This window comes from Pelophylax lessonae (assembly GCF_965119305.1).
Source record: "Pelophylax lessonae genome assembly, chromosome: 3".
In the NCBI taxonomy this organism is placed as follows: Eukaryota; Metazoa; Chordata; class Amphibia; order Anura; family Ranidae; genus Pelophylax; species Pelophylax lessonae.
The window spans coordinates 433,292,969-433,309,232 of record NC_138770.1 but is presented as its reverse complement, the minus strand read 5'-3'; the positions used below and the strand labels follow the sequence as shown (position 1 = coordinate 433,309,232).

Genomic DNA, 16,264 nt, shown 5'->3' with positions numbered 1-16,264 from the left:
TAAAGCAATGCACAGTTTACGTTTTTTTTTTGTACTTTATTGACATGTCAGAAAATTGCATTTCATTTAACTCTATGCATGCAGTATGACCCAATGTGTTGGGCAACCCTGCCCAATGCAGCTTGTGTGAACAAGCCCTTGCTGCCACTATCCTGCCCCTTTCATTCATTGGGTTTCAATTCTTTCAAGCATGAAGGCTTAAGCTGGATACACACTATACAACTTTTGTTGTTAGATTTCCTTTAGATTTACATTCAACTATGTTGTGCAAGGGCCAGCCTGATTGCATACAAATTGAAAGTGTTTAGGTCTGACCTCATATTATATGGTTTTGGTAAGTCTAAAAGGAAAAAAAAATCTAAAGAAAATTGTATAGTGTGTATCCAGTTTACCATCATGTGGACATTACCTCTATTCCATTGCCCACTCCTCTAGCCTGACATCCACCCATCAAGGAATCATTATATTTGCATAACTCTTTCTGGGAGCCAGCCCACTTCTTGCATCAGGGCTGGAAAGAGTACTAAGGAAAGGCACTGTGATGTTTTCAGGAAGCTATGTACAGCAGTCCGCTTGCCCCTCTCACCAGCCATGATCTGCTTTGTATTACATAGGAAAGCACAGATACCAAGTCATGACATCACTAGGTCCCAGATAAAGTATGTACTGAAAATGGAAAGGTTTTATGTAAACAGCATGTTGATGAAGGAAGAAAGGAGGAACCAGGGGAGGCAAATACAAACCGATTAACTTCAGCTTTAAATTGACCTTTGTTGGTCTTGCTAGCTTTTCAGCTGAGACAGCCAATCACAGAATGCAATGAAGGCAAGAATTCTTGCCATCTGCACAGTACACATATTTGCATGGGACAATTTGTACGTCTTTTAAGAGAAACCATTAAAATACACAGCCCTTGTGGGGCACCCTGTCATACAGCAATGGAAAGAAAAAATAATCTGACCACAAAGAAAAGAATCCCAAACAGGAAATTTAAATTGAACAAAGTTACACACAGACTACGATCTATTTAGTCAATTGTTTCATAAAATATTTTTTGAACAACCACCAGCTATCACTCCCGATGTAACAATTGGTTATTGGAGCCACAGGCTGAAAATGAGTCAGTGTGCCTTTTTAGAGTTATGCAGTTCTTTTCTATTTATTGTGCCTTTATTGGCAAGAGAAACACATACTGTACACAGCTAATTTCAGTTCTTGATGAGAATCTGCCAATACAGCTCATTCCCACTATCCTGCACACTAAAAAGCACAGGCACTGGTTGTATGTTGTGTAAGGCCAGTATGATGCATTGTTACAGTGGACCGCACCGTTCACTTTTTTTTTATCTTTTATGAAGTGTCACAAAATCACATTGATTCAAGTCTATGTACGCTGTAGTGTGTAAAAATGCAGACATGTTACATTTTTATATGTAAAGCACCATACTGCACCCTTACTCTTATGTGCATTCGTTTTGATCTTTGCAGATCCTATGCAGCTCAATGGATATGGTTTACTGTAAATGATCAGCAAAATAAAAATACAACTGTTAAAGTAATAAGGCGCAGGCGCCAAGCCTCAGCAGCCTCCTAAACCCTCCCACTTATTCCAAATCTCAGGTCATTCGAACAGGTAAAGCTTCGGCACTTCTTAGCATTAAGCTTGGATACCTTCCTACCTTCTGCACACTCCTATTGGTAAGGCTGGCTGTCATAGTGATAGATCAAAACGATTAGGGGGTGACGGGGCTTATTTGCAAGCTTCAGCTCTATCTGGAAGTCTTGAGACTTTGCAAGTCAGAATCGGCTGAAATTTGGAAATGTGACAAGACTTGGGAGACTGCTGCAGCAGTTTTATTTTATTTTTTGTCCACTCAGGAGAAAAGAAAAATAAATCAGCATTTATTAGGTTAACTGTATCTGTTTTATACATTTTTAATAAGACAAGATTGTATTGAAGGTTAGAAAACAGTTCCAGGAACTGGTAACAGTAATGAGATTCAACTGACACAGGTAACCGGGTCACAAGGAATAGACTCGAGTTGTTACAGGCCTAAAATTGGTATGGAACACTATTTTCTCTGTCAAACAATGTATTTCAAAATCATAAAGCGATAAAGCACAAAATATTTATTACTGAATTTTGAGTTCTTCTTGTAATATATGCTGCTAGTTTTATTCAATGTAAATATTTAAAGTGGTTTATTTTGTCTACTGATTTAAAATTGTATCCTCTTTAAATTAACATGTGCTGTTTTTTTTTTCTCATCAATAAACCTGAAAAAAACAAAAACATAGTAACCTTACTATATTGATCATTATACACGGTTCTATATAAAAAAAAAAAAAAAAAAGTTAATCCCTATTTTAAAAGTTTTCATGTGTAAGGCCTCCTTACGCCCGTGGAGGGCAGTGTTTATCTTCAAGGGGATGCACAGGTGTCCTGTGCAGGTAGTCTCATTGATTTCAATTGGGATGCAGCAGCTACAGGGGTACAGCAGCTGCTTCCACCCACACGGATGTCGAATTGGGAGCAGTGGCTGTGTCCGTGCGTCCACTGCTTCCTAATTGACATCAATGGGACTGCCTGCACGGGAATGCATTGACTAATTGTGCTTCTCCGTGTGAGTAAACACGACCCTCCACAGGGATACTCTTTTAATACCCTCCGTGTGAACAAGACCTTATTGACATGGAGTCACATTGGATTTATTTTGTGTTTTCCATTAAAAGGGATTTAAATCATTCACAAGTAAAACAAAAATGATCTCATAAGTAAAAATCCCTAAGGTAAGAAAAAGAGGAAGAAGATAAAAACTAATATGGGTAAAATAAGGAGTAATAAGGGGCTAAACAGTTAGGAAATTTGTTTAAAGAAAAAGCAAAATACATTAGTACAATGCATGTATGAATGAACCCTGGAAGCACCATTTGCAGAAATCTTTCATATAGCAGCCACTGTCAGGGCTCCTAATACATAGAGCAGGATCAACTGTCAAACTGTTCACCACTACCTGTGTAATCCACAGCTACACTCTGTATATCCAACATACATATATCCTGTATGTATGTAACCAGCAGGGGCTTTGACGTCGATTTGACATACAGTCCTCATCCTTGCATTTGGAGCCTCTGTCCGCACTCCTGATTCTCAGCACAGACTCCCTATCAGAGTAATAGCTAAACCCTGCAGATTACACCAGGACGGGAGCACTAAAGCCTTGTACAAGATGAGAATATCGGATCAATTATCTTTCTTTTCCAAGCTAGTCTCATACCAAAAAGAAGAGGTTACCCAATTTAGGAAAAATCTCATACACAGAATACAACTTTAGAAGTGATGCAATGTGTTGTATTGTAACGTATTCTTTCATTTCTGAGCATGTGTGGCCTTGGTCTTCCGATTTTTTTATTCTTTTGCAGAATACTGTACTGATGAAATGATAATCGTACGCTCTGGTATCATACGAGAAAATGTTCATGTTTGTCTTGATTGGCTCTCAAAATCTGTGTACTAACGATCAGATTAATGTACGATCACTTCAAAAGCTGTATTTTTTATCTGGTTGTGTACTAGGCTAAGAGCCAATGTAATCTGTAGCTGCAATAATTTGGCCACACATGCCCCAAGGGCTCCAATCCGGCTGGGGAACCATAGGCCCCATTGGAGCTGCATGTGTTAATATGGTGGTGGATCTGTTATGGATTAACCATTTGTTAAAGGAAATCAGTACTGAAAGCAATAAAAAGTCTGTCATTGATATTTGTTGTCTGGCTAGATCAGCCATCAACACTTTCAGATCGAGAGAGTCAAGCTGCAAAGATTTTTCTGGCTCAGGGACTTAAAGGTACTGAAGCTATAGAGCCAGACTAACAACTAGATAGCCTCCACATGTCCTTGTTACATATTTCCATTAGGAAGGAAGTTTGAAAAAAGTTAGGTAAAGGCCAGAGCTCCCTCTAGTGAGAATTCTAGCGGATAATGCAAAAACTAACTATAGCAGAGCAAGCACATACAGATGCAGCTCATCAAAAAGTTTATTTCAATTCAAAAAGTGAAACTCAAATATTTTATTTATATAAGTAACACTTATAGCTACAGCTATATTTCAAGCATTTTTTTTTTATTTTTTTATTTTTAGGATTATGGCTTACAGCTAGTAAAAATCCAAAGTTCAGTATCTCAGAAAATCAGATTACATAAGACAATAAAAAAAGATTTTTAATACAGAAATGTTGGTTTACTGAAAAGTATGTCAATGTACAGAATGTTATGAACTCAATACTTGGTCGGGGCTCCTTTTGCATGAATTACTGTATCAATGTGGCATGGCATGGGGTGATCAGCCTGTGGCACTGCGGAGGTGGTAATGGAAGCCCAGGTTGCTTTGATAGCGGCCTTTAGCTCATCTGCATTGTTGGGTCTGGTGTCTCTTCTTCTTGACAATACCCCACAGATTCTCTATTGGGTTTAGGTTGGGCAAACTTGCTGGCCGATCAAGCACAGTGACACCATGATCATTAAACCAGGTATTGCTACTGATGGCAGTATGAGCAGGTGCCAAGTTCTGCTGGAAAAAGAAATCAGCATCTCCATAAAGCTGGTCAGCAGAGGGAACCTTGGATATCTTTCTTCAGCGACCCCCTAGCCTCTCCCTCTCTAGTGAATTTTTTTGTGAAGGGGGTAGCTCATCTAGCTTTCCACAAATGCTCTCTAGTTACTCAGTGGGAGTGACTGAGGCCACTGGGTTATTAAGGAAGAATAGGGTTCTCTGTGCTGTTTTAAAGCCGTGAGTTGGGCTGGTGTACTGGGAAAAAATATATGTCACACGATGCTTTGTAAAACATGGTAACTAAAACCTATACAGACATGATGGCAACCAGGGGACATGCAAGGGAAGCCCTGATTAGTGAAAATTGCCCTAAATGCAAAAAAAACATGCTCAAGGTTACGGACCTAAATAATCACATCCACTGCTCCTCTAGAGCCTAGTGGAATGGAATATAGCAATATGCTCTGAGAATTGCTGTAAGTCCAGATACATCAAAGCAGATCATGTTGTGTACAGGATGTCAGGGACAAACCCCAGCCTGGCTTTTGCTCTTCACAGGTGGGCATAGCCCATGAAGTGACCTTCAGGGACTGGGTTACATTGGTGCAATTGCCACTGCCCTGGACCTGAAAGCACCCAGCAGCTGACCTAAATGTGTTGGTCCAGATGCCAAGGAGATCAGCTAACACAGGCTCCAGTACCCAAAGCGATATTATAAGCAGGCACTGTGTTTTTCTGATCTGGGTATAGTCCAAGGCTCAATATTGAGGGGCACCATTCCAGAAATTGCATGCCGAACAGCCGCAGTAGCGATAGTACAGCCAAAAATTCAATATAAAAGGCGGACAATAAATCCGCAGAGAAAAGGTCAAAGATTTCTCTCAGCAGAGATCAGTCGCCTAATGACACACAAAAAAGAATAAAAAGTGAGAAGTGCTGGGAGGGGGGAGGTTCTAACAGCTCTGCTTTGCCAGTGTCCAATCACCAGAAGGCTCTTTTATTCAATCCATTCATTTAAGACTATGCCTGTATCTTGTACTGTACAATTTAGAAAATGGATTTGCTTAGGAAAACACAAAAAGGTAATGAATGTACAGTGGGGAAATTATTTGATCCCCTGCAGGTTTTGCAAGTTTGCCCACTTACAAAGAAACGAAGGGTATATAATTGTTATCATAGGTGTATTTTAAAATTATAGAGACAGAATATCAACCAAAAATCCAGAAAAAAAACAGGATAAAAATTATTTAAATGGAGTTGCAGTTAAATGAGTAGTTGAGTATTTGATCCCCTACCAATCAACAATAATTCTGGCTCCAACAGACTGGCTACAGTATGTGCTCCTGTGGTACACAGATTAGTCCTGTCAATTTAAGACGTTGCTCCGAACGACAACTTGTTAGGTGTATAAAAGACACCCATCCACAGAACCTTTCTTCCATTCAAACCTCACAATTGTGGGCAAGACCAAAGAGCTGTCAAAAGATGTCAGGGACAGGATTGTTGGATCTGCACAAGGCTGGAATAGGCTACAAGACCATCAGCAAGAAGCTTGGTTGAGAAGGAGACAACTGTTGGAGCGATTATTTGCAAATGGAAGAAATACAAAATAACCATCAATCGCCCTCGGTCTGGAGCTCCATGCAAGATTTTGCCTCATGGGGTAGGGATGATCATGAGAAAAGTGAGGGATCAGCCCAGAACTACAGAGGAGGAGCTTGTGAATGATCTCAAGGAAGTTGGGACAACAGTCAGTCACCAAACAAACCATTAGTAACACAATACACTGCCATGGATTGAAATCCTGCAGCCCCAGCAAGGTTCCTCCTCAAGAAGGCACATATACAGGCCCATCTGAAGTATGCCAAGGAACATCTAAATGATTCAGAAAAGGATTGGGAGAAAGTGCTGTGTTTGGATGAGACCAAAATTTAGCTCTTTGGCATTAACTCGACTTGCCATGTTTGGAGGAAGAAAAAATGTTGACTATGACACTAAGAACACCATCCCTACAGTCAAGCACAGAGGTAGAAACATTATGCTTTGGGGCTGTTTCTCTGCTAAAGTTACAGGCTGACTTTGCCACATTGAGGAGCCAATGGACTGGGCTATGTATTGTAAAATCTTGGATGAGAACCGTATTCCCTCAGCCAGAACACTTAAGATGGGTCGTCGATGGGTCTTCCAGCAGGAGAATCAAATGATAAGTGAGGCCAAAGGCCTATCTCCCCTCATGGACTCAATGACAGATTCCAATGTATAATAAAGTATACATTTATTAGACAAACAATATGAAAAATATATACATTATACATATAACAGAATATGTCCCACATAGGAGACCATAGACGTGTATATATATATATATGAACAATCAATAAAAACGCATGTATGGCATGAATGCCACAGAATACAATTAGCCTGACATGTTTCGGACTGTTAACCACTTGCCGACCGCCGCACGACTATCTACGTCGGCGGTCAGCCCCTCACAGGCAAAGTGACGTAGGGCTACGTCACTAGCTTGTGAGGGTCTAGGGAGCGAGCGCGCACCGCCGGAGGCGCGCTCCCGCTCCCGCGTGGTCACGGACCCCCCCCCCCGCGCGTGTGACCGGCGGACCCGATGTCCGCCGGTCACTCTGCAATCGGCAGGGGAGAGGGAGAAAGTCAGGCGGCTTGTGTAAACAAGCTACCTGTCATTCTCCCCTGTGTATGAAGGATGATCATACGGTTCTACTATGTAGAACCGTTGATCACTCTTCATACATCTGAAGCCACAGCCAATCACAGTAGAAAGCACGCCTCTAGGGACACACATAGCCCCTCCCTTTCAAAAAAAAGTTAACCCCTTCACTGCCAGTGTATTTTTACAGTAACAGTGCATATATATAGCACTGATTACTGTAGAAATGTCACTGGTAACCCCAAAAGTGGCAAAAATGTCAGTCAAGGGTTCGATCTGTCCGCCGCAATGTCGCAGTACCGCAAAAAAAAAAAAAAAAAAAATCACAGATCGCCGCCATTACGCGTTAAAAAAAAAAAACAACAAAAATCTTTCCCTTTGTTAGTAAACGCAATAACTTTTGCGCAAACCAATCAAAATACGCTTTTTGAGATTTTTTTTACCAACATAGGTAGCATAAAACCAATTGGCCGAAAATGTTAAAAAATTTTGATTTTTACATTTTTTTTGGGGGGAATTTCATATAAAAAAAATGTGAAAAATATTGCTATTTTTTGCAAAATTTACGCTCTTTTTTTGTTTATAGCGCATGATCAAAAAAATCGCACAGGTGATCAAATATCACCAAAAGAAAGCTCTGTTTGTGGGAAAAAAAGGACGCCAAATTCGTTTAGATACAATTGTCCGTTAAAGTCACGCAGTGCCGAAAAAATACCCCCTGGTCAGGAAGGGGGTAAAATCTTCCGGGGCTTAAGTGGTTAAGGGGTCACGTCCTTCATAGGCTGTATTCATATTCGCATACATGCATCTAGGTAAAAACAAATAGAAATACAATATCCGACAAATTTGCACAAAACACCATAGTATGAGAGCATTTTGTAAGACAGTACTCACAAAGCCGTGAAAGATTGATATGCACATTATCCTTCAATGCAGACACGGAAAGATCGCTGATAGATACTGCTGATAGATGGAGTTTGGAGCCAACAAAGGTGCTGCAGAGCATTGCACAAAATGGACCAGGTCATATCCTACCTCACTGTCACGAGGACCCCAAAAACTGGTGAATACCATTGACCAACTCTGCACATGCTAAAAGCAAAAAATAGGAGTCACATTATCACCTTAATGCTGCAAGAGTGACTCTGTAGTCAGACCCAGCAACAAGAAGGGGAGAGGGGATGTGAATGCCTGTAGCTAGTCTTACAAAATGCTCTCATACTATGGTGTTTTGTGCAAATTTGTAGGATATTGTATTTATATTTGCTTTTACCTAGATACATGTATGCGAATATGAATGCAGCCTATGAAGAAGGACGTGACCCCTTAACAGTCCAAAACATGTCAGGCTAATTGTATTCTGTGGCATTCATACATGCGTTTTTATTGATTGTTCATATATACATGTCTATGGTCTCCCATGTGGGACATATTCTGTTATATGTATATATTTTTCACATTGTTTGTCTAATAAATGTATACTTTTTTTATACATTGGAATCAGTCATTGAGTCCATGAGGGGAGATAGGCCTTTGGCCTCACTTATCGTTTATTTTTCAATTATATGGACATGACTATTTTCCAAAAGATATCCCACTCCATCTGATCTCACATATTTAGTTCCAGCAGGAGAATGACCCATAACATGCCACCATGGCAACAAAGTGGTGGCTCAAGAAGCAGCACATTAAGGTCATGGAGTGGAAAAGAAGACAGGCGCCACTCTAAGTGTAATAGGACTTCAAATTTTAATGGAAACACAGCACACGGATATAGCCGTTCCTCCATCGGCATGAGCGGACCACACGGCGGATTGGTCGGATTCCTTACATACAGGCACCCGGACAACTGATCTTTCGGATCAACTTCAAGGCTATCATTTCATGCTGGTCAAATCTATTGTTTATGAGTATATAGTGCGCTATGTTTCCATTAAAATTTGAAGTCATATTACACTTAGAGTGGCGCCTGTCTTCTTTTCCAGTCTACTGCAAGTTGTTCTTCTTACTTGGACAGAGCAGCCTTCAAGTGTTTTTCAAGACTTTGGTTGTTTATGGACTCAGCTGGACTTTGATATATCACATTTATTCCCACAATATTGTAATCTGTTAGAAATTGATGGTATCCTTCCAACTTCCTTTTGCGCCAGTATACACCCCCTATTGTAAGGTCATGGAGTGGCCTGGCCTGGCCAGTCTCCAGACCTTAATCCTATAGAAAATTTATGGATGGAGCTGAAATTTCAAGTTGCCAAGCGTCAGGCAAGAAACCTTAAGGATTTAGAGAAGATCTGCAAAGAGATGTGTGCAAACCTGGTAACCACCTAAAAGAAAAGTCTTACCTCTGTGCTTGCCAACAGGGGTTTCTCCACCAAGTACTAAGTCATGTTTTGCTTGGGGATCAAGTACTTTTTACTCACTGAACTGCAACTCAACTTATAACATTTGTATCATGTGTTCTTTTCTGGATTTTTGGTTGATATTCTGTCTCGGTTTCATTTAAAATACACCTATGATAAAAATTATAGACCCTTCATTTATTTGCAAGTGGGCAATCTTACAAAATCTGCAGGGGATCAAATTAATTTTCCCCACCATATGCCAAAAGATACTGATAACTAGATTTTTTGCTTTACTTACACAGTCATTTTTAATATTCCCTGGATTGTCTCTTTAAAGATTACGTACAGTGGTCATTTATGAGGCCTATTAGACTTATCTCAAGTGGTTAAAAGGGAATATAACAAAATATCTGTAAATATCAGTTTTGCCTTAATACTAGTATGCAGCTTTTAGGTTTAAATTAACCATTTCCCACCTAGGCCAATTCCAAAACTTCTCTCCTACATATAAAAAAATCATCATTTTCTCGCTAGAAAATTACTCAGAACTCCCAAACATATCTTTTTTAGCAGAGGCCCTAGGGAATAAAATGCTGGCCATTGCAACTTTTATATTTTTTTATAAAAAAAAAATAAATAAAAACGCACTGAAGTTATCCTGATTTTTTTGCATAAATGTGAAAGATGATGCTACGCCGAGTAAATAAATCTTTACCTTACATGTCACGCTTTAAAATTGTGCCAAATTGCGGTACTTAAAAATCTCCAAAGGCGACACTTTAAATATTTTTTACAGGTTACCAGTTTAGAGTTAGAGGAGGTCTTGGGCTAGAATTCTTGCTCTTGCTCTACCGTTCACAACGATACCGCACGTGAGGTTTGAATGGCGTTTACATATGCGGGCACAACCTACGTATGCGATCGCTTCTGCGATAAAATATATGCGGGGACGGATGCGCTTGAAATTTTTTATTTTTCAGTACTTTACTATTATGTTTCTATTTTGACATTTTCCTTTTACATTTTGTTTTTTTTGGATCACTTTTATTCCTATAACAAGGAATGTAAACATCCCTTGTAATAAGAATTGGGCATGACCGGTCATTCCTTCAGCAAGATCTAGGGCCTTTAAGTCCCCAAATCTCACCTCTAGGTTGGAAAGCCTAAAATAATTAGTAAAAAAAAAAAAAAAAGAAGAAGATCTCGGCTTCCCACCTGAGGCAACGGCACTGTTTACAACTGCCGAGGCTGGATGTGACATCATACCGTTGCGCCCAGCCTCTGAAGGTCAGAGAGATTGCTGGGGACCATCTCGTCTGTTGTATTCTCAATGGGGGACCTTCTGCGGTGCAGGGAATCGCCTACTGAAAAAGAGGATATCTGAATGATGCCTGTAGCTGCAGGCATCATTCAGATATCTCCACTCAGTCTGCGACGTCATAGGACGTTGTTGGGCGGTAAGTGGTTAATATATTGTCCCGCCTGGGAGTGTTTGTTAAAAAAAATAATGAGAAAAAACATTTTAAGCAAATTCATTTTATTAAAAAGTATTTACACAAAAAAAAAAAAAAAAAAAAACGGACATGTGCTATGAGAAGAAAACATTTATAAAAACACATTCAATGAGTGAGAAGAAAACTTTTACATTTTCTTTGGTGCCCATAAGAAAAAAAAAAAAAAAAAAAAAGAAGCGGAAAAACAAAAAATATGTAAAATACTATAAATAAACCACAAGCTCAAACAAATGATTTGCATTAGTGCACGTCTTTACAGGTCTCTCCATATGAATGCATGGGAATTACTTCACAAATAAATAGCACAGATGTTTAAAAGCAGCAGGTCCACGTCTTGTAAACAGTCCTTTCGTAAAATACAGAAATGTCTCTGAATCCACAAAGCGGCAACACTGCCACAGACAACAGGGTAAAAAGAAGCGTTGTCCCTCTATTGGTCCAATTTTCTTTGATTTACAAGTTTCCTTTTTTATTTTTACATTTTTTTTAAAAAGATGCCTGGGTTTCAAATCTCAATCCTTGAAGTGGTTAAAAGGGATGGGGCTCAGAGTGGTTATTTACAAAGTCACTTTTCTGCTTTCAAACACAAAAGGGTAAATCTGCTCCACGGCAGTGGCAACGGACGTCACATTTGGACCTGCAGAAAAAGAAATTTCAATATTTTTTTAAGCAAAGAATTTCATCCTAGAAATACTTAAACATTTTGTTCCCGACACATATGCAGTAACTGCTGGTTAAGAGAAAAAAAAAAAAAAAAAAAAAAAAAAAAAGGATGTAATAAGGCTTACCTACTCTTCCTTGTTATTAAGATGGCTCTTGAGTGAAAATTGGTATAAGGACTTATCCTTGGCCATGAGTGGTGATTGATATGAAAACTGATCATTTCTCATAAGTGAGGAAAGGTAGGAATTAGAATGATTCTTGTTCATGAGTGAAGAATGATATGAAGACAGATTCTTACTCACAAGTGAGGATTGACTTGAGTGAGGACTGGTATGAAGACCCTTGTTCGTAAATGGGGATGGTATTAAAGAGGGAGGGATGGAATAAAGAAGACTGTTCCTTGCTTAGGAGTGAAGAATGGTATAATTATGACTTGTTGCTAAGCGAGGAGGGAAGATTGATCCCGATCCCCCACCCCAGAGTCTTTACAGAAACACTAAAAATCAAATCTTATTTTTTCCACATCAATTATCCTAAAATATCAAGTATACTACAGCTCTTTTTTTTTTGTTTTTTTAAACCCTTCAATTCATAAAAAGTATCGTACCATTGTTTTCAGGTTTATTTTTTGCTCTCTATCCTCCACTGATGCACCTCACCGTTACTAGTGTAGAGTAAATAGTGCCATTATTTCAGGTTACATGCTCAACAACTCTATGTTGTCCATTTAGTAAGCAGCGTGCAGATGGTTTAATAAGCTGCAATGAGGAGTGTAAATGATGTTCTCCACTTCTCACATATGTACATACACAGTGTGAGGGAGAGTGTATATACAGTGTGAATATATATATATATATATATATATATATTGTAAGGGATTAGCTCGGTGGCGGGTGTGGATGACCCCTTTGGGGGTGCGTTTTCACAGAGAGATAGCCGAGCAGAGGTTGAAAACAAGACTGATTTATTCATGCAATTTACTTCACACAATTGCAAGCGTCAAAACAGCCAAAATAAAATAAAAGACAAAATAAATCCTTGCCTCTGTGGGCGGCTACCTTCTCACGCTGGAACCTACCTAAGAAGTCTTTCCAACCTACTGTTGGGCCGACACTGCTGATCTTACAGCAGACACTCAAATGTCCATTTGTTTGCTTTTCACACAGCACAAACATTGTCCATTGAACATGTCCCTTTGTTTTCTTTCACACAGCACATGTTCATTTATAACAGGATCCTTTACTCTTCAGATTCTTCACATTGAACACAGTTCATTTAACAGGTCCCTTTACTCTTCACACTCTTCACATGGAACACTTTGTCTTCTCACCTTTGAGACGTCTTCACTCGTGGTTACCCTCCTTAGCTTCACATCGCTGTAGGGGGTCTTCTCCCATGCTCACCAGCTTGTCGGGAGGCACACATCCGACTGTCCCCCTCTCCCAGCCCACACGGCGACAGGCGGCAGCAGTCCTTCTCCCATGCCCACACGGCGTCGGGAGGTACACGTATGTCTGTCCTCCTCTCCCAGCCTACACGGCGACAGGAGGCAGCACTCAATAGATTTTCTCTGGACAAATTATAGAGTCCTTGATCTCCTCATTCTGAACAGCTGAATGGTTTTCAACTTCCTGCTGGCTCTCTCTGCAGCCAACACCCTATAGTATCAGTGAACTTTCAAAGCAGGTGGGAATGTGTCTCCTCTCAGTGACTACATTCCCAGATTTACCTGACTTCCTGTCACATACCCCCCCCTCTTGTTTCAACCCTAGGGTTGGGACACATATTTCCAGGCACGCATGTGTCAGGCACTGCTGACTCACTGATAAGACTCCTATTATCCTCAAGCTTCCGGATGAAACTGTTTTGTCATCTTCATTGACAGATTTCTCATAACTGCCACACAGTTTGTCTCTCATCTCATATACACATTCTTCAACTGCATTTTTGGCATCATTTTGCTCCTTCTCGTTTCTGTCATCTTCATTGACAGCTTTCTCATAAATGTCAGACAGCTTGTCCCTCATAACCGTCTGTCCAATCCACCATGGAGGACCGTGATCCATAGGCAACTCAATTGGGCTAGTCTTAATGTCTTCAACATTCTTAAGACGCCTCTCTCTGCAATCCATAAATGTTTTCCACAAAACTTTGAGAACCTTTGCTTCACTAAGCTTTGTTCCAAGTAGGGACTCTTGACATCCCTCTGTGACTTGAGTTGCCTCTCCATACATCTGTACACAATCATTGACTTTTTGTTGTAAAAGGGAATGATCTTCCTTCTTGAGCTTTGCTTGCTCTAAGATGCTGTGCAGAGGATTTTCCAATTGAGACAACAGGCTGTCACACATTTCTTCAAAGTGACCCCTGTTCCTTTTCCCAGAGATATCAATATCATTCACCAAACATTTCATATTCATAGGCAGATCGGAAGCATTTGCACTCATCAACTTCTTAAACTTTTCGCCCTCCTGAGCGAGTCGCAGTAAAGGCCTACTATTTGATTTGATATTCAGTTTATATTTCTTGCCAAACTCTTCACAGAAGTAGTCAACCAGAACATCATCAACTTTCCTTACACCAACATAGGGGTTAAAGGCAACAACACAGTTGAACCCAGCGATCTGGGTGGTATCCATTATAGACCTCCTCTCTGCATCAGTGAAGAAGCATGGAACTGCAACACATTCTTTTACAGGTTTCTTCAATGCACTTTCTGCTGAACTATTTGACCGCTCAAGGTCACCTAGTTCTTTTTCTCTATCTGAATTCCACATGGAATGCATCTCAAGATCACGATCAAACTTCTGCCACCCGTCTTTCACCAGTTCCATTTTGGAAACACTCCCTGAAAGGCACTTATTCATTTGCTTCACGTTTTCACCAACAGCCTTAGTTTTCCCCACTAGGTTTTCAGCCTGAACTGAGAAATCATCACATTTCTTACTCAGCTCCTTTGTTTGCTGAAGCTCTAATGATACATTTTCCAATGCTTGAAGTTTTTGAAGGAACGGTTTATTCCAAAAGGGTGATTCAAGCCACATGTCATCACATTTCTGAGGCTCACTCAGGACAGACCCCAAAACACTGATCCTTTTAAAAACTGCATCAGGCACACTATCCCCTCTTTGGGACAGATCCTCTGTTGCCTGGAATTCCTCTTCCAGTTCCTGCAACGGAATCTTCATCTCTTCTACTTGCTGTTCTAAGGCTCGCTTAGACTTTTCTAGCTCCTGAACTCTTTTCACAACATCATCCTTGGAGCTGACCAATTCTTCCATTTCTGTACGCAGCTGTTTGTTAACACTTTCTAGTTCAGCCTTACACTCTAGAGCTTCCTCCAAAGAGCGAGCCAAGAACAGGGCTTTGCTCTCGTTATCACGCACCTCCGTTTCTGCACGGGCGCGTTCTTCTGCATATTTTGCAGACACAGTCTTCTCTTCACCAAGCATCTGATCAAACTTCTTTTTCACATCTTCAACACACTGTAATGAACCAACGCTTTCTTCCATGCGTTTTTTCATATCCGCTATCTGAGCTTGCAATGTTGCGACTTGCTCTGATAGGTTTTTCTTTGCTTCCGCCTCCTCTTTTAATTGTTCCAGGAAGCCATTTTTCTCATCTTCCATTTGTTTGAGCTTTGTGCTAAAACTCAGCCTTTGACACCTCTCTTCCTGTAAGAGTTCCTGCGTGTCTTGCAGCTGCGATTCCAAGATAGAAAAATCTTCCGCAATTTCTCTAGATTTGCTGTCTGCTTGAGAAAGCTGATTTGTAACATTGTCCAACTCAACCTGCAGTCGGTTTGCCTTCTCTGACAGCTTAGCACACAATCGGTCACCTTCTGACACCTTGACTTGCGATTCCAGAAGCTGTGCCTCTACTTTTTCCCTCTTATGTTCACAATCTTCTTTTCCCTGCATAAGAGCCTTCACCTCATTGGCTAGCATCTGGGAATAAGAATGTAATTCTGCCACACAGGCTTCTTTCTCCTTTAACTGCTGCTGGACACGTTGGGCTTCCCCTTTCCAACTTTCACAGTCCGCACGCCATTCATCTACCACATTGCTTAAAGTAGTGAGCTCATACACAGTACTCAGTAATTTAGCCTCTCTTTCACTTTTCTCTTTGTCGCTGAGAGACAATGTCGCTTTCAGAGCAACATTCTGTTCCTGCGACTCCTGCAGGTCTATTTTTGTAACTTCCAAACACTGAAGACTTTTTTCCAGCTGATTACGCAACTCCAACATATCAGCCATACTTTGCTTCTGCAAAGTCTGAATTTCACTTTCCTTTTCCATGAGGATGGTATCTTTCTCCATTATAGTCTCTCTGCGTTTTTGCAACTCGACCAAAAGAAGAGCAGTGGATTCTTCCCACTGTAACACATGAGACTTGAGTAGTTCATTCATTTCCTGCAAGTTTCTATGCTCCATTTTAAGCAATTCCAAGGCTTGTTCCTTTTCTTCCATTTTCCGTTGCAAGGCATCCAACTCAGCCCTGCACACATAC

The 16,264-nt window shown here is 40.4% G+C and overlaps 1 protein-coding gene across 1 annotated transcript in view; it reads right to left on the bottom strand.

The window, feature by feature from the left end:
• Positions 1–11,172: 11,172 nt before the first annotated feature.
• The window catches only part of TBPL1 (TATA-box binding protein like 1), a 40,738-nt gene continuing 35,646 nt past the window's right edge, over positions 11,173–16,264 (bottom strand). The window contains exon 7 of the mRNA XM_082248835.1: positions 11,173–11,729. Coding sequence (XP_082104961.1) covers positions 11,650–11,729 — 80 coding nt within the window. The 3' untranslated portion in view covers positions 11,173–11,649. The remainder of the gene's footprint in view (positions 11,730–16,264) is intronic.